General features: G+C 41.5%; 1 protein-coding gene across 12 annotated transcripts in view; it reads right to left on the reverse strand.

Annotated features, from left to right (window-relative positions):
* Positions 1-2,979: 2,979 nt before the first annotated feature.
* Positions 2,980-23,679, reverse strand: part of MAP7 (microtubule associated protein 7) — a 179,431-nt gene continuing 158,731 nt past the window's right edge. For 11 of the 12 annotated variants that reach the window (XM_043593096.1, XM_043593093.1, XM_043593086.1 and 8 more), the window contains 10 exons: positions 23,127-23,242; positions 22,509-22,792; positions 20,339-20,570; positions 19,023-19,197; positions 18,683-18,784; positions 18,093-18,143; positions 17,918-17,975; positions 15,400-15,502; positions 6,256-6,479; positions 2,980-4,518 (listed from right to left, as the gene is read on the reverse strand). In XM_043593096.1, coding sequence (XP_043449031.1) covers positions 4,508-4,518; positions 6,256-6,479; positions 15,400-15,502; positions 17,918-17,975; positions 18,093-18,143; positions 18,683-18,784; positions 19,023-19,197; positions 20,339-20,570; positions 22,509-22,792; positions 23,127-23,242 — 1,356 coding nt within the window. In that variant the 3' untranslated portion in view covers positions 2,980-4,507. The remainder of the gene's footprint in view (positions 4,519-6,255; positions 6,480-15,399; positions 15,503-17,917; positions 17,976-18,092; positions 18,144-18,682; positions 18,785-19,022; positions 19,198-20,338; positions 20,571-22,508; positions 22,793-23,126; positions 23,243-23,679) is intronic. The other variant, XM_043593088.1, reaches the window with a different exon arrangement.

Below are 23,679 nucleotides of genomic sequence, written 5' to 3' on the forward strand. Positions count from 1 at the left end.
TGCTGTTCCAGACAAATGAATTCTCATGTGTTTAGCTTGCCTGGTATAATACTTAGAACAGGCAACTTATTTAAAAAAAAAAATAGTGGCGCTCAAGGCCACTATTTAAAAACAGTGACTTTTCCCACCTTCTGGGGCAGTGTCCTGCCTATCACAAGGACTTCAGCTTAGAGACAAAAAAGCATTTCACATCTATTGAACAATTACTATGTATCAGAAACTTACATTTAGTCTGAGTCCAACCTTGGTAACTACTAAGAAAGCCCAACGGGATGGGCATTGTTCTCCCACATACAGATGAAGAAATCCAGACTCGGAGCACACAAGTAACTTACCACCCCTCAGACGACTCACTGGTGCAGACCTGGTATTCAGACCTAATGCTAACACCAAGCGCTGACTCTTCTCTGTTCTATGGCTTCCAACATTGCGTCCCATCTCCTAACCCTACTCTCTTTTTGGCCTTCTGCAAGGTGTTACTAGAGAGCCAGTAATTCAAAAGTGGTTGTCAGTCGTACTTACGTTTTTAGCATGTATTTAAAATTTTTTTTTAACGTTTATTTATTTTTGAGACAGAAAGAGACAGAGCATGAATGGGGGAGGGTCAGAGAGAGGGAGACACAGAATCCGAAACAGGCTCCAGGCTCCGACCTGTCAGCACAGAGCCTGACGCGGGGCTCGAACTCACAGACCGTGAGATCATGACATGAGCTGAAGTCGGTCGCTTAACCAACTGAGCCACCCAGGCGCCCCTGTATTTTAAACAGCAATCAATTTTTCCCCCTCACGTTACCAATCTTGGCACTAATTACTAAAAGTACTTTTAACTTCTAAAATGTAATCAAGTCTAGCAACATAAAAACTCAAGTAATACTCACTTACCGACAAAATGTATTATTTGTAATGATCTAAAATTACACTTTCTGTTCACATGCTGGTCCTTTTCTCTCTCCTTGCAAGGTCTTTGGAGCTTTCCCCCTAAACTAATGAGGTACCAAAGGATGTGACAAAATGACCACCTCGAGTGCTGAGTGGGCTTAGGTGTCTGTTGAGTGAAAAGAGGAATGGGTGGGGGCATGAAATTTCTTTGAAGGACATTTTTAAAAATTGTTTTTTGTAATCTGATCTGATAGTTATTTCATGCCTTTTAATGATCTATGCACAATCAGATGTAGGCCAATAGTTGAATAATTCCCATTGGTTACAAAAATGCAAAAGAATGCCTAATGTATTTTAATACGCAGTAATTTACTTCAAAATGCTTTAGTATCAACTTTGTAACGTACATGTGCACGTAACTTTAATCTTACCCTGGGGCTAGGTCAGATAGCATTTGAAGGACTCCAGTCTGGTGGCTGGGTGCTTTAAATACTGCCATCTAAATCTATACCGCTGTTAATTCACATAAGGCAGGTTAGTACTTTTTCATTAGTGAATGGAGCTCGTAAGTGATTGCCCAGGAAGATTTTTAGAGGCAAAATACATGAAACAAGGTAGAAGAATATGGCAAACCCTGCAACTCAAGACTTTGATTAGTACTTCAGATGTGGAGCGTTCACTTCTGTGCTGTCTTTCCCTCAGCCCCACACTAAGGTTGCATTGCCTGATTCAGTCAGGTTACATAAACCTGCCCTAAGTGTATCATTGCTTCTTTACTTTGAGCCTTTTGGTCAAGGTGTTTGTGGGATTATGAGCAGAGAAGGAACTTACCCAAGCTGTCTAAAGACCCTACTTGCTAATAAATATTTGTTCATCTGAGAGAGCTCTGTTTTAGATTTGCTTTTATTGTAACATCCCATCAGGTAATTAGGCTATGCAAGAGGAGACATATGGCCTTACCACTGCCAATAAAAGTAGCCACTCTCTACCAAATGATCTTGTGATTGGTGACTACATTGGCCTAGACAGTCTACAATGGTGTGAAAAAGAAACTAAAAGCCTATCCACCCTCATTCCATACTGAGGGTCATATCTGATTCCTTAGCACTGCCCTTGATGTACTACCTACTGAAGATCTCTTTAAAATCAGCAGGTAAATACTGATCTTTAAGAGCTGTACAGAAAGCAGTCAAGCCATTGTAAAGGTCAAGGTCATCCTCTAGTAATATCATGTTTTAAAATATAATTAATTTTGGGGGCGCCTGGGTGGCTTAGTCGGTTAAGCATCTGACTTCGGCTCAGGTCATGATCTCAGTTTGTGAGTTCGAGCCCTGCGTCGGGCTCTGTGCGGACAGTTCAGAGCCTGGAGCCTGCTTCAGATTCTGTGTCTCCTTCTCTCTCTGCCCCTCCCCCACTTGTGCTCTGTCTCTGAAAAGTAAATAAATGTAAAAAATATATAATTAATTTGGGGGCACTTGGGTGACTCAATTGGTTAAGCATCTGACTTCGGCTCAGGTCATGATCTGGCAGTTCATGAGTTCAAACCCTGAGTCGAGCTTGGTGCTGACAGCTCAGAGCCTGCTTCAGATTCTGTGTCTCCCTCTCTCTCTCAAAAATAAACAAACATTAAAAAATATGTAATTAAATTTGTATCACTTTTAGTTAAAACTTGGTTACTTAGAAGGCTGTTTGTTAATGATTCCTCAAATCTGAAAATATAAATGGGGGCACCTAGGTGGCTCAGTCGGTTAAGCGTCCATCTGACTCTTGATTTCAGCTCAGGTCATGATCTCACAGTTCATAGGATCAAGCCTGCACCTGGCTCTGTGCTGACAGTGTGGAGCCTGCTTGGGATTCTCTCTCTCTGCCCCTCCCTCACTTTCTCTCTCTCTCAAAAATAAGTAAATAAATAAAATACAAATGAAACCAGGAAAACCTAGCCAAAACAGAACTACTGTTTTAAATTTTAAATAAACCAGTTCTATATTTCTCTTCAGAGGAAACTGGGGAAATGTCACTGATATTGAATGAAGGGCAATTTGAAAACCCAAGAATCAATCCAAGTGAAGTTGTTACATATGAGAAACCTAAAAGTAAAACTATGTCAAACACATTTTATTTGGTGTTTCATGCTAGGTCAACTTAAACAAATAAAACAACTTTGTTGAACAGATTTTTTTTTTTTTAATATGACTATGTGTACATGGACAACTGAGAATAGGGAAACCCCCCAAATTAATGTTTTCACAAATTACAGCTGTTACTATAGCTTGGATTTTAAGAATATCATCCATTAAATGAATAGTTTCTCATTCCATATAACCAATCCCTCTCTTAAGAAAGCCAACATATTATAGTGCCGGAAGTTTACCTTTTTAAACGCGCCATTAAAAAAAAAAAAAAATGTTCCCTCAGAGTCCCCTCTCCTTCAATATTTTGTTGTTGGTTTCTAAAAATGGCAAAATAAAATTGAATTTACATTAGAAAATGAAAATACAGATTTGTACAGCTAAGCTCAGCAGCAGAAGTGAGGAAGAGTGACAAGTCAAAGCTGACGGGTCCCACAGAGAATGAGGACATTTGTGAAGGTATCCTGTACAGTGCTCTGTGTGGGCCAGACACAGTCAACACTCCATCATGTTTTCATTGCTCTTAAACGAGCAAAACCAAATTCTTTTTTTATTTAAAGAAATATTAAATCTCTATCTCCCCCTGCCCCCCCACCCCCCATAATTTGTGATCAGGTAAGGCAAAGGTAAGTCCCATCATCACTGGGAACAGCAGCAATATACAGACATCAGAAATAGCCCTGAATCATCGCTAACATTCTCCCTCCTGGTAACATAAGGAATGCATCTGATAAATCAAAGTTTGCAATGGTGTCACGTTGTTCTAATTTATTTGATTAGTTCACCTGGAAAAAACTTTATAAATACATTATTTAAGAGGACAGTATATTTTCTTGCTCTGAAAAAATAATTTTTTTTTCACATTTTAAAACTGTTTAGTACACTTTTGCAAAAGGAGATGCAAGAATATGACAGCTGGGTCTGCAGAAAGTCCATGTACAAACTGCATTTACAAGAACCTGGTAATCTGCCTATAGTTGCTTCTACAAATAGAACTCTTTGCAGTAATATTTAACAAACAGGCTTAATTTAAACACCTCTCCTATTCACTCTACTTGTAGAGCAAAGAGGTACTTATTTTTCAAGTATTATACTGTAAAAGGTAAAATTTTTTGTGCCAATATTACATTAGCTTTTAAAGACCAAAATATTTATGTGAAAAATCATGCCTCGTCAGCCCATTTTTTAAAATAGCCAAATGTTCTTGTCTTTTAGAGAATGCAGAAAAATATTGATTTGCTAAGAAGGAGCACACTGGAAAAAGCCTTTGTAAAGTATTGAAGGATAAGGAAAATTTCTTTTTCTCTATTGGCGAAAATTATTAGAAAAGCTATCCAGTCTGTTGTCTTTAGCTGGCTTTAATAAAGTCTTTTCAAAAGGATGGTCAAGAAATCTTTAGAAAACTGGAAGATGGGGATGCTCCTTTATAGCATGGAAGGAATTCCATTAATTGTAGAAATTCTTATTAAATTTCTGCTTTGGTTCTTCAGAAGAAATGCTCATATAACTTCTATATGAGGAGACAGAAAAAAAAAGCAAATTAGTATTTATCTAAAATCTTACTTAAAGAATACTATCACAATATCTTACATTTCTAAAACTACTATGCTTTTCTATATATTTTCCTGTATAAGAATAGGCGATTTTTTTCAGAATCTTAAATATTAACAAATTCTACCACTAGCAGGAAACACATGTCCCTTTCTTTACTTGAACTTAGACTATATCATTTACTTTTCTAAATGACATACATCAACCAACTGTACTTTTCTTTGAGGTTAGGGACTTCTATTCATTGGTCTCATATCCTCAGTACTTGATGCTTCAGGCTTAAGGTTGGAGGCTAAATGAGTGTTTGTTGAAAAAAACAGTCATGACCCCCAAAGAACCCTCATACCATTTCAGATCACAGACACTGGACCACGTTCTTATAGAAGTTACAGAAGTGTAAGAACAGTAAGAATGAAACGACAGGTAAATCAAAAGGTGAGTTAAGGCCCGTCACACGAGGCAGCAGGTCATCTGGATGTCCCTCCCCCTCTACGTATCTGTGACATGAATGTGTGACACGACAAAGTGGGAAGCTGCATCAGCAGTACTAACATACCAGCTATCAGATTATTTCCACTGGCTTACGAATCACAATGTCAGACCTGGAATGGACCTTATAGCTTCCTTTAACAATCTAGAACAGTGGATCACTAAAGTGAAATTATACTCCCAAGGGTAGTATATTAGAGAAGGAAAAAAGACTAGCTTCATTTGGACAGATGGTTCAGCACTGCCTTTTCCAGCCAGATAAATTGGAAAATATTTGTCACAAGGTCACAGACAGAATCTAAAAGACACAATAATTTGACCACAAATAAGTCTGAATCTGGCCAGGTCTGTTCATAAAAGTATGAAGAGATGGTGGTCGATACATGAAAGTGATCTGCTGGGAAGAGAAACTGGAAAGAACTCAAATAGGTTTGAAAAGAGACAGAGCTAGGATTATTCCACCTATTTTTGAGACTGATGAGACTGTGTTGTTGAGCTGCTGTGACCCCTGAGTTGGTAACTTTTGATGTTGCTCCTTATTTCTTTGCATCACATAAAGCTATTGTTCTTTTTGCACAAAGAATTCAGGTCAAGTATGAGTCCCAGAGATGGTATAAGAGAGTCATTGGTAAGTTTCCACAACAGCTTACAGTCATTCAACAAAGGAGAGAAGACCACTGGCCTCATATGCCCCTAGTTCTGAATAAGTGTCCAATTTCCTAAAATCTAACTACCTTATTACACTTAAAAAGGACAACAGCGTATCATCCAAGCTGCTAAGCCTGAACAAGAGAAAAAATGGGAGAGGATGACGGCAATCTTCATATATCTGAAGATCTGGGAAAGATGGAAAAAAAAAACGCCAGTTGGGGTAACTAGGCCCAGTGGTTTCTGTGTTATGACCAGACATTATGTGGTTGTCTTTGTGAAGCATGTTCTGGCATTGAGTGCTGTTGGGCTGTGAGGACTGCCTGTGAGAAGTTGATGGCCAGACACCCAGTGGGTGCTGCAGACTGGATTTGTGCTACCAGGTGGGAGAATGAGACAGGCCCAAGAAGTTGCCCAATCCAACTCAGAATTCAGTTTCTATGATCCATATAATCTTTTCCATGTGGTCCCACTGCCACATGTCAACAGTCATACTGCAGAAGGTTCATTCCCTCACGCAGTGTCACATATCTGTGATGGTTATGCAAAGCAAGCTTACCTGCTGTCTGTTGTGTTTGAACACCATCTACCTGAGGCAGGGGCCCAAGTGTCCCTTCATCATCAAAGGCCAAAATTGGATTCAAAGGAATTTCTGGGCTCTCACTGTTGGTGACATCTAATCTGGATGATTTAGATCCAATGGGTAAGTTTATAATTTCCTCAAAATTTTCATTCTGAATAGATACTCCATTTTCACTTGGTTGTTTTTCCAAATTGGGAGTACTAGTGGATTTGAAAAATCAAAATTGAAAGGAATTAGCATTAAAATTGGAAAATACATTTAAAAAAACAAAAAATATTTTATAATAAATAATTTTAGAATTAAATGTTAGACGGATTGACCATATCATTCACAAAAATGGTGAATTTTGACATATTTATATTTGACATTATTTGTAAAAATCTGTTCTTTTTGTTATAGAAATTTATAAAATGGAATAATTTATCATTTAGAATAGATCATTGTTTCAACACACATTTAACAATTTCTACTGCAGGCATTTTCACACACCTTTGATAAACAGTAGCCCTTGTTAGGTTCTTTACTTCAAAGATGAGGGGATTATAATTTCGGGATAAGGGGGATAATCTGTAGAGTCACAGAACTACTGAGACATGGTCCAGACTGAATGCATGACCTCCTGATCTCTGGTCCTGTGTTTTGTTCATTATGACATTTTATATGCTACGTGGCTATTCAAATTCTAGGTCTTCCTGGGTAGCTCTGGCTTGCTAAAACATGTACGTAATTTTATAGGTAAATTGTTTAAGACCAACCTAACCGGAATCTGATTCTCATTAATTCATGCTTAATATCTTGGATCTATTTTTGAGGTACATTCAATTGGCCATCAAATCCTTAATTTTCTACCTACAGTTTCTCTTTGATTTTTTTTTCCTCTCTTTAAAACCTTCAAAACCAAATTGAAAGTCTTTTCTATGTTCATTATTATGCTTTATAATGCAGTAAAAACAATGCCTGTGCAAATGAATGCTATCTTTTAAAAAAAATTTTTTTTAACGTTTATTTTTGAGAGAGAGAGAGAGAGAGAGAGAGAACATGAACGGGGGAGGGGCAGAGAGAGAGGGAGACACAGAATCGGAAGCAGGCTCCAGGCTCTGAGCTATCAGCCCAGAGCCCGACGCGGGGCTCGAACTCACGGTCTGCGAGATTGTGACCTGAGCTGAAGTCAGACGCTTAACTGACTGAGCCACCCAGGCGCCCCAAATGAATGCTATCTTAATTGTTCACTTTATCTGAGGGCAGCGTTAAACATAATATTTGCAATCTTCATAATTTGTTCAAGTGTGCAACTCAAAATGACCCTATTTGAGGTGCCTGGGTGGCTCAGTTGGTTAAACATTCGATTCTTGATATTGGCTCATGCTGTGATCTCTCAGTCGTGGGATTGAGCCTCACATTGGGCTCTGTGCTGAGAACGGAGCCTGCTTGGGTTTCTTTCTCTCTCCTCCCCCTCTCATCCTCTCCCCTGCTCTTGCACTCTCTCTCTCAAAATAAAGAAACATTAAAAAAAAAATGACTCCATTTGACAAAATTCTAGAGTTAAAACTCAAATGGAAAATGAAAAAGACTAAGAATATGAAGCAAAAATTGTGAAGGTTTTAACTTCTAATACATACTGATCACCAACCGAATATTTACCTATAGAAAGAGGTCTATGAAAAGAGGCCAAAGATCAGAATAGCAGATGTGTAGTACAGTGCCAACTGCTTGAACTTTAACATGTCAATTCATCTCTTTCTGTCTCCTTCCTAAATGGTAACATAAAGCTAACATATCTCAAATTTTTCCATTGCATCTTTTTTTGAGGAATCTGCTTTCCCCCCCCTTATTGAGGAAATAGTTTACCTAATTGGTGAGAAATGAGGATTTTGTGGAACACATTCTCAAGCATTTCTGATTTAGATATTTTGGTATATTTTTGTTAATCATTAAAACTTTTCTTCTTGAGAGAAAAAAAAAAGCCTGTCCTAAGTGTCTCACAACGTTATTGTAGGGTACACTGAAAGTATTATTTATGAGACTGTGAAATATAACATAAAAACATGATACAGACTCAGGGTATAATGGTGCTTTTTTGCTATTTCACCAAGGAGGCTTGTATCACTGGAGTCTGCAGGAGTGTGGGTGCGGGCGCGCGCGCGCGCACACACACACACACACACACACACACACACGCGCTTCACATTGCTGTTCTAAGTGCTTGGCCAGCCACCACACCCAGCCTCCAGGTTCTTTCCCAACACAAAGGCTTTCTGTAACCGGGGAAACAGTTTTGGTTCTCGTCCCAAAGAGATTTTCAGTAGAAGTTTTGGCAAAAGATACAGCAGAGGGGTGCGTCTCCAAGCCTCGTTCCTTGGTCATCCCCGCCGTCACCTTCTAGGCTTGCGTGTGCTAACAGGTGAACTGGCAACACCAACCCAGACTTGAGTCAACAGTTGACTTCATTTTCCCCTCCCACTCCTAGCTGACCTCCACACCCATTCTTACTTGTTAGCACAATTAGAGGAATGATTGTGCTATATGCTTTGGATGTCCAATTACTAAATGTTCAAAAGACACAGTGACCAGCAGAAACGATAAAACTGAAAATGAAGTCACTGGGGTTAGGGAATAGGCATCTATATGTCCTCTCAGGGTAAGATCACCAGCTTTTGAATTCTTGTTCTTTGGTTATACTCTGGCAGCCGAAGCTGGGTGCAAGAGTCTTGAAGGCTGTGTACTTTGCTTGGTCCGTCTAAGATCTACCTCAAGAGGGGGCACCCGGCTGGCTCAGTTGGTGCAGCATATGACTCTTGATCTTGGGAGTTGTGAGTTCAAACTCCACGTTGTGTGTAAAGATTACTTAAAAAAAATCTGCCCAGGGAAGGGGGCTAGGTTCATGGTAAAATCTGACAGTCCATACAGCTTACTGTAGCCAGGACCTTATTCTTTCTTAACATTTATTGTCATGTTATAGCAAGTAACTTTAAAATTAAAAGTGATACATTTCTTTCTGTTTGAATGACAGGTGTGTGGCAATGTTACTTTCCCTTTAGGGGAAACTAAAAACAATTATAAACTCCTAAGATTGGGAGGAAAACCACTAGGTCAAAAGTCAAAATTACTACAAATCATTTAAGATAGAAGGATCATTCTATTGAAAAGACAGCCCTCAGAGCCAAGAACAGGATGAAATGTCTTCTGGGTATTAGCAAGGTAAGACAGTGGCTCATGAGAATTTTTTAGCTACTAGAACAGATTCTCTGCTGGAGTTGGAAGAATATATCAGAATGACCTGAGAAACTTAAAATAATGTCTGTCCTCCCTCCTCCACACTCCATACATACTTGTACTCACACATTCATCTGTATCCTCTGTTTCTTGTTCCAAAGCAAGTTTGTTATCCACAAATAAATACTCTCCTCCATCCTGTGGTCTCCCCCTCTATTAATACTCATTCTCAAGAACTAAAAATGGTTTCTGGAATAGGAATCATCCTGCCCAGGCTCCTTTATTTCTTTGTACCTTTAAAAGCTGGCCAGAGTTTTGGTAACTCCAACCCTCTTCAATTTACCTACTGTCAGTGGGGATCCTGTTGGGCAAGGAGAATTGTTTTCAGGCTTTAAAAGCACTGCACACCAAAGGCTGAGAGCAGGAGAAACCACAGGGGCCAGAAGTGTCATTCAGGCCCCTTGAGGCTGAAGGAAGGTTCAGGGTGTTCCCGGTGCAGGGTTTCTCTGCACCAGGAACTGCTGCTACTCCTAGTCCTAGCTGCTGGAAAATACTAGGAGGACACTATCATCCCAGGGTGCTTCCAGACCGTGTGCTGACATATCTCCAGGGGGAGATGGGGGTGAATATAACCCAGTTTACCGCATTTATTTTTCCTGAGGAGAAGGTAAACCAATGTATTAGGTAGCCGAGGCATTAGGAAAAGTGAAACTCCTCTGATTCTGAACTAAAAATATTCATTCTTAGGACTGGAGTTTTCTAGTGAGAATAAACCCTGCTGCAGTGCTTACAGCATTTGTTGTGATGGATTTCCACCGAGGGTCACCCAGGTCAGGTTCTTGGGAAGGGACCCTGGGAACCTCCAGTTAGTGATTTGACTCACTAGTGAGCAGCCTGGAGGGATCTATGACTTTACTTTAGGTGCCTAGTAAGATATTTAATAAACATATTGACGGATTACAAGAATTATGGAATGCTTCATTGACCGTAATGCACTCAGGTAAAAAACAATGACTTGGGAAGTGATTTCAAGGTGGACTTGAAACTGAGGGTAAAAGGGAACATCCATGGATGCGATTTGTTTGCAACTTTAATGACGGGATTTCAGAAGTAATACTGTTTAAAAGTACCAGCCCCCCACTGAAGCAAAGGGAGTGTGAGCAGGAAACTGTCTTAAAGGGAAGAGTATGAAAGGTCAGTACGGGCAGGTCCTTCTCCAGGCAGGAGAGTCTCAGTGGCAGGTAGCCTCAGGGGTCAGTGCTAACATTAGTTGTATAGTAACTGGACATGGAGGAGGTAAAATTTAAGTATCCAGATCATGTTTATTCTGGGAAATGTAAGTTGTAAGAATAATCCCTTGAGGACAACGGGAAAAATCATTAAATGTAAACAACATAAAAGGCAGTGGGTTTAGAGACCTGTAAACTGAACCATCCTTAGAAGATGAAGACCTATCAGTCACAATGGAGGTAAGAGATCTGGGAATCTCTGTAAACTGGATCTGGGTGACACTGATTCCTCATGTTTTTGTGGTTAAAGAAAAGGCCAATAAAATGGGAGGCATGAGAAGGTGTGCTATCAGACACAATAAAAGCATTTTTTTATAACATTACACTGCAGCTATACCAGTGTTTGATGTCTTCTGGACACCGTACTTTAGAAGGATAAAGGTAAAATAACATCTGACATTTGTACAGTACAACAGTTTTCAGAGCGCCTTCACAGACAGTATTTCATTGGACCCTCCAGAACTTTGGGGGGGAAAACCTCTTCGTGTCCAGATGAGAAAACTAAGTCTTATTTAAGTAGGCTAATCCCAAAGTCTGAGAACAGAGATAAAACTAGGGAATCCAGCCTGGGAATTTTGGTTCTAAAGCTCTTCTTCCTCAACCTCACACTCATGCTGAAGAATCTCCAGAGAAATAGGACTAGAATGACAAAGAGCTGAGGAGGAGCCTTTTTTAAAGACAAGGTAAACTTGTCAGGTATTGTTTTCTTTTGCTTTTGCCTCCAAATTCATCCTTCATTCCTGCTCTGAAACTGGATGTGGGCCCTTGAAAAATTTTTTTCTTTTGACGTTAATGTATTTAGAGAGAGAGAGAAAATGCAAGTGGGAGAGGGACAGAGAGCCAGAGAGAGAGAGAATCCCAAGCAAGCTCCACACCATCAGCGTGGAGCCTGACGCGGGGCTCGATCCCACGACTGTGAGATCATGACCTGAGTGGAAATCAAGAGTCAGACGCTTAACAGACTGAGCCACCCAGGTGGATCAGGGTCCTTTAAATAATCTTCCTTTGCCAGCTGGCACAATCTCCAAGCTTCGCCATTTAAGGCTGCTGGAGAGACGCTGCGCAAGGAAAACTGTGCTTCCTGGTTTGGTTGTGCTTGCTCGACAGGCTGCTGCGGCACATGCCTGTGGCATTCCCAGTTGTCTGCCCTCCGCAGTGCTATGAGGCTTCCTCAGCACCCAGCCCAGCCCCGGCAGCAAGAAGGGCTTCCCCGTGCACCTACCTAGGGCCGACTTGTGGTAGACAAGTCTCTGCCTCTACTGAGACACCTCTTGGTGAACAGCCTCCCCAAACATTCTAGAGTAGATATCTGCCAAGTTCCACCATCAAGATACAAGACAACTTCCTCACCATCTAGTGGGTCACGGCCATACCTTCTCGAACAAGGTCTGAATGGAAGCCATGGTGCAGGTGACTCTTCCTTGGGTGTGGCCCAGGGATGTGGCTGCTCTTTATACCTGCTATTTCTGTATTCTTTTTTTTTTTTTATTAAAAAAATTTTTTTAAATGTTTATTCAATTTTGAAAGAGACGGAGCATGAGCAGGGGAGGGGCAGAGAGAGAGAGACAGAAAATCTGAACCAGGATCCAGGCTATGAACTGTCGGCACAGAGCCCAACGCGGGGCTGGAACACATGAGCTGTGAGATCATGACCTAAGCTGAAGTCAGAAACTCAACCGACTGAGCCACCCACGTGCCCCTCCTCTATTCTTGAGTTCTCTTGACTTCCTCCTAGCAATATGTTGTTGCTCTAATCCCAAGTAACAGTTAACTATTCTTGAGTTAAACTTTCCTATTCAGATTAATCTTGCTGGTTTCTCTCTCCTGACTGATATACTCGCTGGACCCTGACTGATATACTAAGCACAGTAGGGATATTCAATTTAAAAGATGAAAGAAAAAAAAGAACAGAAACAAAACCTGTAAAATTACAAAAGGTATGGAAATTGTGAGAAAGGACTTATTCCCTAAAACCTAGTTTTTGACAACTATGGGTCCTAACCTTGAAACTGCACATAGGTTAGAAAAATAAAAAACGCTTCTTTCTGCACTTTTTGTTACTAAAAAAGATGAGGCTAAGTGAAAATACAAATTGTTTCAACATCAGTGTGCACAAATTCAAGGAAGACAAATTTAGAAATAACTGAGAGAATCAGAGTTTCTTGGGCTGCATCTCACAAACTCTGTATCATGCAACAGGAAACAACAGCACATTAAACACCCCCTATCGGCCAGAGTCGTTCAGAAATGGACTGTGTTCATGTTTTCATTCTGATAAAAATTTTTTAAAAAGCCCCCAAAGAATAGTCTGATCATCTACACAGCAGACTATCATAAAGCTGAGTTTTACACGATTTTAGTGCTTCACTTTGCATTAGTATTTCAGAGCATACTGTACCACATTATGTGGCAAGGGCTGATGACAAATGAACTGGGTTGAACTGGGCATATAAATATTGGGTCGGTGCCAAGTAAAAGCCAAGTGACGTCATGGTACCCTGTGTGAAAAGAGATTGGAGGTTTTAAAGCAGTTTAAATAGAGAAAGCCACGGGTGAAATAAATGCAGAAGCTCACGGTAGCTAAGAACATCCCTCATGCCAATGGGATCAGTCAGTACCACGTGTATAAATGTCAACTTAATTTCAGAAAAATATTCTTCACAATAAATGACCTCTTTTAATTTGAATAGTCTTGGGCTAGTAGTGTTATTTTTTGTTTTGGCTTTCTAAACAAATACAAGCTATTAACATTTTAAACCCAAGTTTATCTCTGTGAAAATAATAAAGGTACCTCTTATATATAAGTGGGAATCTGCTAGAATTTTTTTCCTTAAAGGGCAGGTACACGGGGCCAATGAATTTAATTGGTTAAGGTCATTCTAGTATTATATGCTAATGTTCATAGTTGATACTAATCAGGACCTGCCTATATTGTTAGGTGACAGTGGAAAAGTCTATGCTTATATTTTTCCTGATGGTTGACAGGGATCATATCATATACATGTATGACAGAGGACAATGTGTCACCTGGGTGAAGAAGGATGGCATCAGTAAGGTCATATTGCTATACTTTTTAATTATAAACTGTTGCTGTTCTGTGTGCAGAGGCTAAGAGAAAATCGAATTTCATCATCTATCTCAGTCTACATGGTACAATTATGTTTCAGGTATTTATATACATATTGATTATTTACTTGATGATTTTACCACTGAAAAAAGTCAGCTAATGCGTAAACTATTGTTATTGATCAGATAAAATTATCAGTGGCTTACTAAACTTGTTCCTTATCGTAATAATGTGGTTCTCCCTGTGGTACTTTTTATTCTTTCATAAAAGTCTCCTTTTTTAAAGTAATGAATTGAACATCATAAATTATAGCGGCTGGGGATGAATATTTTATTTGAAAATCAAGCTGTAACTAAAAGAATAAAGTATGACTTAATATATATCTTGGGTAATGACAATAAATTTATTCAACGTAGTTGAAAGCTTATTAATAAGATCTCTCTTAGGAAAGTTCCTCTCTTTGGTATTATAGTGGGAAAAATAAAGATCTTACTGTTCCAGAAACGTATCAATGGATGTCTTATGACTTATGAACATCTTAGGATGTCTGTCTCAGGATGACTCATCTTTTCATTGCTGCCAATGTTACAAAATGTCGTGCAATGTGTGTTTTTAGATTAAGAAAAAAATTAACTTGAAGACCTTCAATTTTCTGATGGCAGCAAAGACTCTGGCATTAAAGACAGGATAACTTATAGAATATAACTAAGTACATTAAAAAAAGTCATAGCTGAAATTTTTGAACAGTATTACAAATATTTCTAAAATTTCTCTATGACTGGATTTTTAGGCCTAGGCTAGGATCACCCTGATTTTTCATTTTTGAGAGTGCTCTTATGATGCTGTCGATATAAATGCCAAAGAAGAGAAAGGCAATCTTTTTTCAACCCACAATTCTTTCTTGACTGTTGTTAGCAACCGTTTGTTTCTTCTATAAGAAGCCCTACTACCAATATAAGAATTATTGGCATCGAAATTATTTTACTGGAGAACCAACTGTGACTTACTAGAATATTCTGTATGGTAAAAATACAGTTCTATGCCATCAAAGGATATGAATATGGTCTAGATCATGTTAAATATATACAAACAAATTCTTCCCCGTAATTTTCTTTAATAGGCACACACAGACCTGACTATCCACATATATTTTTTAATATTTATTTTGAGAGAGAGAGAGAGAGAGAGAGGTGAAGAGAGAGGGAGAGAGAGAGTTCTCCAGCAGGCTCCACACTCAGTGCGTAAGATCATGACCTGAGCCACCCACCCACAACCATGAGATTATGACCTGAGCCTAAATCAAGATTCAGACACTTAACCCACTGAACTACCCAGGCACCCCAAACCTATCATATTTAAGGACTTCAGTAAAAAGATATTCTGCCTTTTTCTGAGTATGGAATTACTAGCTCTACCCAAAGTTAATGAACCCAAATAAAAATAAATCTTTATGTTAACATTTTGGAATTCCGTCAGGCCTAAGAAGTTCTGGTGGGATTAGTGCTCTGCTCTAATGCGCATCGGTAGAAAAGACCCGGTTGTCTAACTCACCTCTCCACAGTCACTTTTGATTGGTGTGAGGTAACGGCATGTGGGCTGGCCACTGGTTCTCCATTTCCTGAAGAGTCTGTCAGACACGGAAGGGCAGATACCACTGAACATAACAGCAAAGAGGATGGGACAAAGGGTTACTACTACTCTATGGTCAAACCCAAACCCCAGGAGCCAGCATGCCTGCATTTATCTCCTGGCTCTGCTACTTACCACCTGTGTGACCTTGGGCAGGCCACAAACTCGGTGCCTCCCATTTCCTCCCGGATAAGAATACTTACCTCACAGCACTATGGTGAGAATTAAACGTATTAACATATGCGGAGCACTTACGACAGTGTCCAGCACGGTATGAGGGTGGCAATCAGTGTTGTGTGTTATTTTTGCTTGCACTGAATAGACTTTGGACAGAAAGTATATAATGCTGAAACCAAAGCAACTGGTGAAGACAGCAGTAAGCTGACCTGATCAGGCTGACAGTGAGTATCTTTAGATTTGGAGCAAATCACCATGAACTACCTCAAGTGATGAGAAACATTTTTTTAAACTCAGTTTAATTCTAGATGCACTTAGAAGATAAGGGTTTCACAAATGGAAGGCCAGTGAACTGTACCTAGCTGTGCCACCTCTTCATTGAGTGCTCCACTTCGCAGTCCAGCGTAAGCCAACAATATTGATGACAGACTCTAAAATCTGGGCCTGTGTTCCTTAAAGTCTTGTAAACCTTCATAAAGGTCTGAGTTCCAAGGAAGTCTCATTTCACAGCATAGCACGAGCTCAGTAACGCTGCTAGAGGTACAGGGAGTCTGATAACTGAACTTTATTAAAGATGCCAGAATTTGCCAAGTTGGTAGTAGGCAGCCTCGGAGATTACCGATAGGTCTGAAAACTCACCTGCCTGCCTGCCCTCGAATTCTCTTTGGAGCCCTGGCAACAGCATTCAGCCCCCAACCACACATGGGACTGGACAAAGAGGGATATTTGTTAGCCAGATAAACCTCAGGCCCTTTTCAGCATATGAACTCAAACCAGACTTATTGTGAGTGTTGATAAACACAGATAGGATGATTGGCAAGTTTCACCTTCCCTGTTGCCTTGGTGGATTCTCAAGCTGAGGTACAAAGAATACTGAAAGAATTGTTAAGGGAATAGTAGGAAGGGGGAAGATGGAAAAACAAAGAAAAAAAACAAGGAAACTGGCCATGCACGAACTACAGCATCAGCCCCTCAAATAACCCTGCGATGGTGCAATTTACATCCTAAAATGCTCATTCTGATAACTCACGGGGGGGTTACGCCTTCATAGGGTCGCCACGTATTACAAGATTTGCAATAATGCAGTGGGATTAATAGGCGATCACAAGGGTTATCTTCCAAACAAATATAATTAGGGCATCTTTAAAAACCATGAAAAGTCTACTATGAAGGAATCATGAAATCATTTGATTAGTCCAGTCTTAAAAGAAAAAAAACAGCAAAGGAAAGTGGGGTATCTCTGGTCCTTTCTTATCATATTGATATTGCAGATGAGGAAAGAGGAAGGCTACACGATGGGCTCTCTACCCACCACCTGTATGTACAATCATGAAGACGACGTGGGATCACAGAGGAAGAGTTACGAGCTTGCACTTCAGCTCTGGGAGCTGGGTTGGTCACGCTGCTCCTCAGGGGAAGGGAACTGGCCTGGCCTGTCCCACGGACTCCCAGCACCTGCAAGGAGGCCTGGCACATGGCAGGTCTCTGGAAATGCTTGCTGACTCCAAGATAAAGCACTCAACCTCACAAAGCTGCAGTGGAAGTTCAACAAGAAAATGTATGCAGGATGTATATACATCCTGGCACAAAGAGGCCCCTTAATAAATACTAATTGAACCTGGCTACTAACACACTAAGGCAACTTTTATTTAAAGCAAATTTCTTTGAAAATCACCAAGAAGTTAATGATCTCTGTCCAAAGCCTATAGGTCTCAACAACTTTCTAATGAAATTTTAACAAATTTTTAATTTTAACTCTATTCTGAAATCAGAAGTTAAAAAAGCATAAATTCTTTTTTGAGAACTGCTATAAATACAAGTTTTCAAAATGTGTACGTTTAGAGTACTTAAGAGCAAATATACATACATGCTAATTTAGCAGACAGTAAATGATAAATGAAATTTAATTTTATAACACCAACAAAATTCTTCTCATTATGTGTGTATATATATTTATGTGTGCATACACACAGGGATATACAAATCTATATCCACAGATATGGATACTTATAATGTGAAATGATTTAAGATATTAAGCACACCATTAGAGTATAAACTAATATGACAAAACATCTGCCACAAATGCAAGAGCGTTTTCCATAAGGGGAAAATCTGCGGACTAGAGGACACACACCTAAGCTTCTGCACATCAATGAGTAACTTTTTTGTGTGTAACCAATCAAGAAATATCTTGATCTCTAGAGAGTTAACTCAAAAACTCTTGTCTACATTTGAATTTATTTGAATTCACTGAAGCAAATACCTGTTTCTCCAGTGAGAGCTCCCTTGGTTATATCTCCGTTTCTCTGATCAACAGTTTTCTACAAAAAAAAAAAAAAAAAAAAAAAAAAAAAAAGAGAGATTTTTTAAATGTTAAAGTTAGAAGTGAAAGGAAAAAAAGGTTATTAGGAATAGTTTAAAAATCGCCATCTCAGTACCTTATCTGTAGGTTCTGTTCGTCTTGTTCTTTTCATAATCTCCTCAAGTCGCTACAAGGAAGGGAGAATTGAGCAAAAGGATCAAATCCAGAAAGAAGGCTAGCCTGGCACATTTCACTGACTAAGCAAATGGGTCATTAAAACACGTCTGTTACTTTGGGTAATTATAATACACACTGCTTTGGCCTAATTGGCATTATTCACAAAGCTGGAACTGACTGAAGGCACATGAATCAGAAGGAACTGTTTATGGTGAGCGCCCCACTATGAAGACTGATTTCTTTGGAGGAGATGACGAATCCTGAGAGCTACCCTACCCTTGATCCCAACAGGACTCTTACATGGTCCACCTTCCTCCTGCCCTGTAACGGAACATTATAACCTTCATTTATTTACAAAGCTTTCCTTGAGGGGAGGGGGTCGAATTCATTAGTAAAATGTCTCGTTAGTGGATTAAACAAGCAGAGCACGAGCAGAACACACGTGCTTTCTGAAAGCAGTGAGCTAGTGTCTGGGTCCTCCCGTGGCTTCAAGTCTGGGGAAGAATGGGCACAGTTAGCATCCCAGGTTTCCGCGTTAGATGCAATCACCTTCTTTCTTTCCAGGCGCTCCTGCTCTTCTCTCTGGAAGTGCTTCTCCCGCTCCTGCCGGACCCTCTCTGCTTCCTCCCGAACGCGAGCTTCTTCTTCCTTCTGGAAACAAGAAGGCGGCCTGTGCTTCTGGCCAGCAGGGTTGCTCGCTGCCCCCATCCCTGGGGTGGGGGTGGGGGTGGGGGTGGGGGGGTGAGGAGGGGGCTCCCGGAGGTGCGGGCGCGCGGGCGCGCGGAGAAGTGCAAGAGGCGAGCGCGTGCACGAGACGGGGCGGGAGGACTTGCACCCCCACCCTGGACACTCTCCCCCCTCCCCAGGGCCCTGCGGGGCGGACCCCTACCTGCTTCTGCGCGCGCTCCTCGCCCTCGCGCTCGCGCCGCTCCCGCTCCTCCTCCGCTTGCCGGCGCAGCTGCTCTTCCCGCTGCCGGGCCTGCTCGGCCTCCAGCCGGCGGGCCTCCTCCTCGCGCCGCGCCCGCTCCTCCGCCACCTTCTGCGCCAGCTCCTCTTTCTTTTGTCTGCAAAAAGACACGCGAGGGGGGCTTCCTGGACAGAGGCTCGGGTTTGTGGCTCCAGCAGGGGCAGTCTGTTCTGAGGGCTGGGCTTGGGGGGGGGGGGGGGGGAATCTCCACTGGGGACGCTCAGCGTGGTTCGTGGTCAAAACGTGAAGCCACCCTCCATGCTTCATCTTTCCGGCCTCATGTGGCCTTGTAGTAAACAGAAAACGAGACCACTAGTATTTCGAGGAGCGCTTGTTTTGTGGAAGTCCGTGCAACTTAATTATCCTTAAAGGCCGAGACTTGTTTAATACACTAACGAGACATTTTAGTAATGAATTCGACCCCCTCCCCGCAAGGAAAGCTTTGTAAATAAATAAAGGTTATAATGTTCCCTTACAGGGCAGGAGGAAGGTGGACCATGTAAGAAGAGTCCTGTTGGGATCAAGGGTAGGGAACGTCCAAGATCGCTGTCAGCACAGGGGCTGTGGTCCTCCCCCCCCCCACACCCCCAAGGTGCTGTTGTGCTTATTTGAAGAACAATTTGCATTGACATTGGTTTTTTTTAGCCCCAGGAGGAGCCCAACTAAGCAAACTGTCCCTCCAGCAAACTAGCAGGCAATCATGTGGAAACTTAACTGTCTCACTCAGCTACTCTGAGAGTTCTAATCTAGAAGAAAACATGAACTCTTAACTATGCAGCTTTAAAACGATAATTAGGAAGATAGTAAGGAAATATGGAGATCAGAAATATGTTCAGTAAAAAAAAAATCAGAGTGCACAGTTGTACCTCCACTGTGCTTAGAATTATGTAAATAGATGTCTGTGTGTACATACTTATGTACGTTTATAAACCTGCACACTGTTCAGAGACTGGAAAGGATGATCTCAAATCCACTCTTCCAATTATTGAAAACTGGTAAGATGATGGACAGATTTTTTTCCTTGAAGCCTTTCCCCATCAGTGTTGTGGCACTGTCAGTATAATAAGAAAATGTGATTTAAAAAAAATAAAATCACTTAGCGGTCAGAGACACGATTGTGAAGCAGCTAATCCGTTCACCATCATGACTGCCACCACCTCTCGTGTCTCTCAGACGGAAGACTTAATCCCAGGTATCCCTAGGAGGTCACCGCTCATTGAGCACGGTCACCGCTTTACCTTTCCAGCTCTTCCCTCTCCCTCTTCTCCCTTTCCTCCTTCTCTCTCTGCTCCCGGGCCAGCCGCCTCTTCTCAGCTAGCAGCCTCGTGGCCTCTTCCGGGTCGGTGGTGCCCGCAGAGGTCTTGGGAGAAGCGCAAGCAGTCACAGTGGATGGCGAGGCTGGGGCTGAGGCTGGGGCTGGGACCGGCGCTGGAGCGGGGGCCGAGGGGGCCACGGCTGGGGCTGAAGCAGCTGTACAAACAGGTACAACGAGAAAACCAACTGGAAACAAAACCCAAAGAACAAAACAAAAACTAGCATTCCCCACACCCCAGGCCTAGAATTCATCATTGTAAAAGAAAAGGGAATGTTTATTACCGTGTGTTCTCATGGTTTCACCATATTCTGTTTGTAACCAAGCAACGTAACAAAAAGGTGCATGTGTAAGTGAGCCATCCTACAGGGCTGACGCTCTGTCACCAAGTCCTATTTTTATACAAGTTCATCAGTTAACAACATGTATCGAGTGTGTACTCGGTAGAGAGCCTCATGTTAGGCTCTGTGGGAAGTTATACCCTGAGCAAAAAGATGAGATCTTCCATTTGCCTTTCATTACATTAAAAAGATTCCTTCTCTTAGTGACTATTCATTACTAGAGGACTAAAGCCTTTCTATGAGTTTCCTCAGCGTCTCTGCCACGAGCCCAGGTTCAGGCTGGGAAGATGACACCTGACGAAGAGGTCCCTTTTGTCTACCCACAGCTGTCTCCAGGTCTGAGGTGGGAGGAGCCATAGGCCTCTTCAGGAGCCAGTGCTAGTATTCCCATACATCTGGGGCTCCACTGTCTGTCCTGATGCCAGGATGGAGCACAAGTCCCATGGCCTTACTCAGATTCAGGAAACGGCCGAGAGAGCTGATCCGGGAGGGAGTCCACGCAGATGCACCTGCTGTGAGATGTGATCTCTAGCATTCTAGACCCTCCTCTCAAGATTCACCTATCTCCTTCTGCCCCTACACATTTTTTCTTTGTCCTCAGGACACTTTTTGGCCTTTCTCTTCTACCCCTTTCCATGCAAACAGATACTGGACTCTTCCATTGTCTAACGACACTGTTGCCTGTCCTGAATCATCTATTCTTTCTTTGCTCCTACCACCTACCTTCAGATTAAGTCTTAAGGAGAAAACTTTTGAACGAAGACAATTTTCAACAAGAAATACTGAATTCCCAGTTCTAGGTGATTTTTAAATTCTAGATAGTGTCTGGTTTCGCCTGGTAGAGAGGAGATCCATTGGGTCTTCCGAAACAAATTCTGTCAAGCATAGAGGCTAGCCAGTGGTCCTGAAACTCCCGTAGGCACAGGAAAACTGGCCATTTTGTATTTTGTCTGGCAATCCTGCACCGGAATTGATGGCTAAGCTCAGTGTCTTTCTGACTCCCTGGATCTAGCATCTACTTGGATTCAGTAGGTCTGAGGTAGGACCAGGGCTCTGTACATTAAAACATCATAGAAATCGTGGATCAAAAATATTTCCGTAAGATCTTCCTTCTCAAAGGTGGAACTCACACCCTTCCCTTGAGTGTAAGTTGAACCCAGTGACTTGCTTCTAATGAATAGAAGATGACCGAAATTGTGACTTCTGTGTGTAGGACTTCTGAGACTAGGCACAAAAGGTGTGGCTTCCTCGTGATGCTCTCTCTCAGATCGTGCTCTCTGGGGAAAGCCAGGAAGTCCAGCGGATGGACTGTAAGGATATCAAGTAACCCAGGTTCATGTGTCATGAAATGGAGCTCAGCCATGTGTATGCACCACCTGCCAACAACCCAGCGAAGCTGCTTCCAAGCTCCTGATCCAAGAATCTGTGTGCCATGACATAGTAACTGCTGTTATAAGCTGCACAGTTTTAGCAAAATTTGTTACATAGCAATAGATAATGAATACAAACGATCCTGATGCAGGTGGTCTGAACACTACATTCTGCGAAACACTGGATTCAGCCAATAAAAGGAGTCATAAACTCTACCTGAATTAATATACTATGGCTCCAAAAATAGGATTTTGATTGGATGATTCTCTGTATGTAAAACAAAATCACACTTAGGAAAATTTGCAAAATTAACCTCAATAAAATTTCCAAGTCCCCAGTAAGAGCAAGCAACCCACACTCCATCACAAGTCAGCTGAATCTTACCAGGAGCAGCCTCTGGTTCGACAGGTGTCCCCTCTTCAACTGTGGCTTCTTCCACCTTCACTAAAGGTGCTCTACCCTTAAGTGATGGCTCACTGGCAACTTTCTGGGGTTCCTTCTCGGGTTCTTTTCTCTCAGATTCCACTCTGACTTCTCTCTTGACAGGGCGGATGTTGCCAGGGGATGGGGGCCGGACCTGGGCAGGGGTAGCTTTGACTGATCCGGGAGGCAAGGAGGAGGCTGGTCTGGGTGTGCCAGGCAGATGAGGAAAGGACTTGGATGGAAGCCTGGGTGACAAACAGTGGCAAGAGAACAGGAGACATCAGAGTAGGCTTTCCCGAACCTTCCTTTCCTCACACTTCTACCCCATGATAGTACTAGAACACCAATAAGGAAAAGAAACGAAGGTATTTAGCTGCGTGTATTTGCTTTTTATGTAGCAAACACAAAAATATTCACTCTAGGCTCTTTCCGGTTTTCTTTTTCTTTTCCTCCAAGGAAAAAATATTATTCCTGACGTGAATGCCAAACAGCGTGGAAAGAGTAGTTTCCTTTCAGAGAACAGAGGCTACAAATTCTTCAACATGGAACAACCGAGCCAGCTTCTTAAATTTCGCTTACCAAAGTCGGGAGGGCCCTGGTGATCTTACTTTGGGATGAGATGGAGACAGAGCCCTCCGAATGCCACACGTGGGTTGGAACGGGAGGTTTTCTCTCTCTCTGTCTCTTTTATAGCCCTAAGTTCAGAGAAACACAATAATTAGATTTTGCTATAGGAGTGGGACAATCCCATTCACAGTATTCAATAGTGGAGCCACAACCCATTGAGTGACTTCTTGGAAATTTTCCAACTTTTGTCATTTATACCCATTCCACTCCCACAAAAAGCCCTTGTTAGCTTAACACTGAATATTGTCAACTGAATTAACACAATCTGACACTAATAATAAAGCTCTGGATGTCTGATCTGGAGTTATAGTTGTTTAAAAAAATACACACTTATACTCTTAGAAAGCACCTATATATACTTTGTGCCTAAAATCAGCTGGGGCAAAATCTCTCACTGTCTGGTTCAAACCACACAAATATCAAAATTAACATCACTTCCATTCCCTTCTCCCCCCTCTTTTAATTCTTTAGCATTTTTTTTTCTTTTTTTCCACCTTGGAACATG

The sequence above is a fragment of the Prionailurus bengalensis genome, chromosome B2 (genome assembly GCF_016509475.1).
Source record: "Prionailurus bengalensis isolate Pbe53 chromosome B2, Fcat_Pben_1.1_paternal_pri, whole genome shotgun sequence".
In the NCBI taxonomy this organism is placed as follows: domain Eukaryota; kingdom Metazoa; phylum Chordata; class Mammalia; order Carnivora; family Felidae; genus Prionailurus; species Prionailurus bengalensis.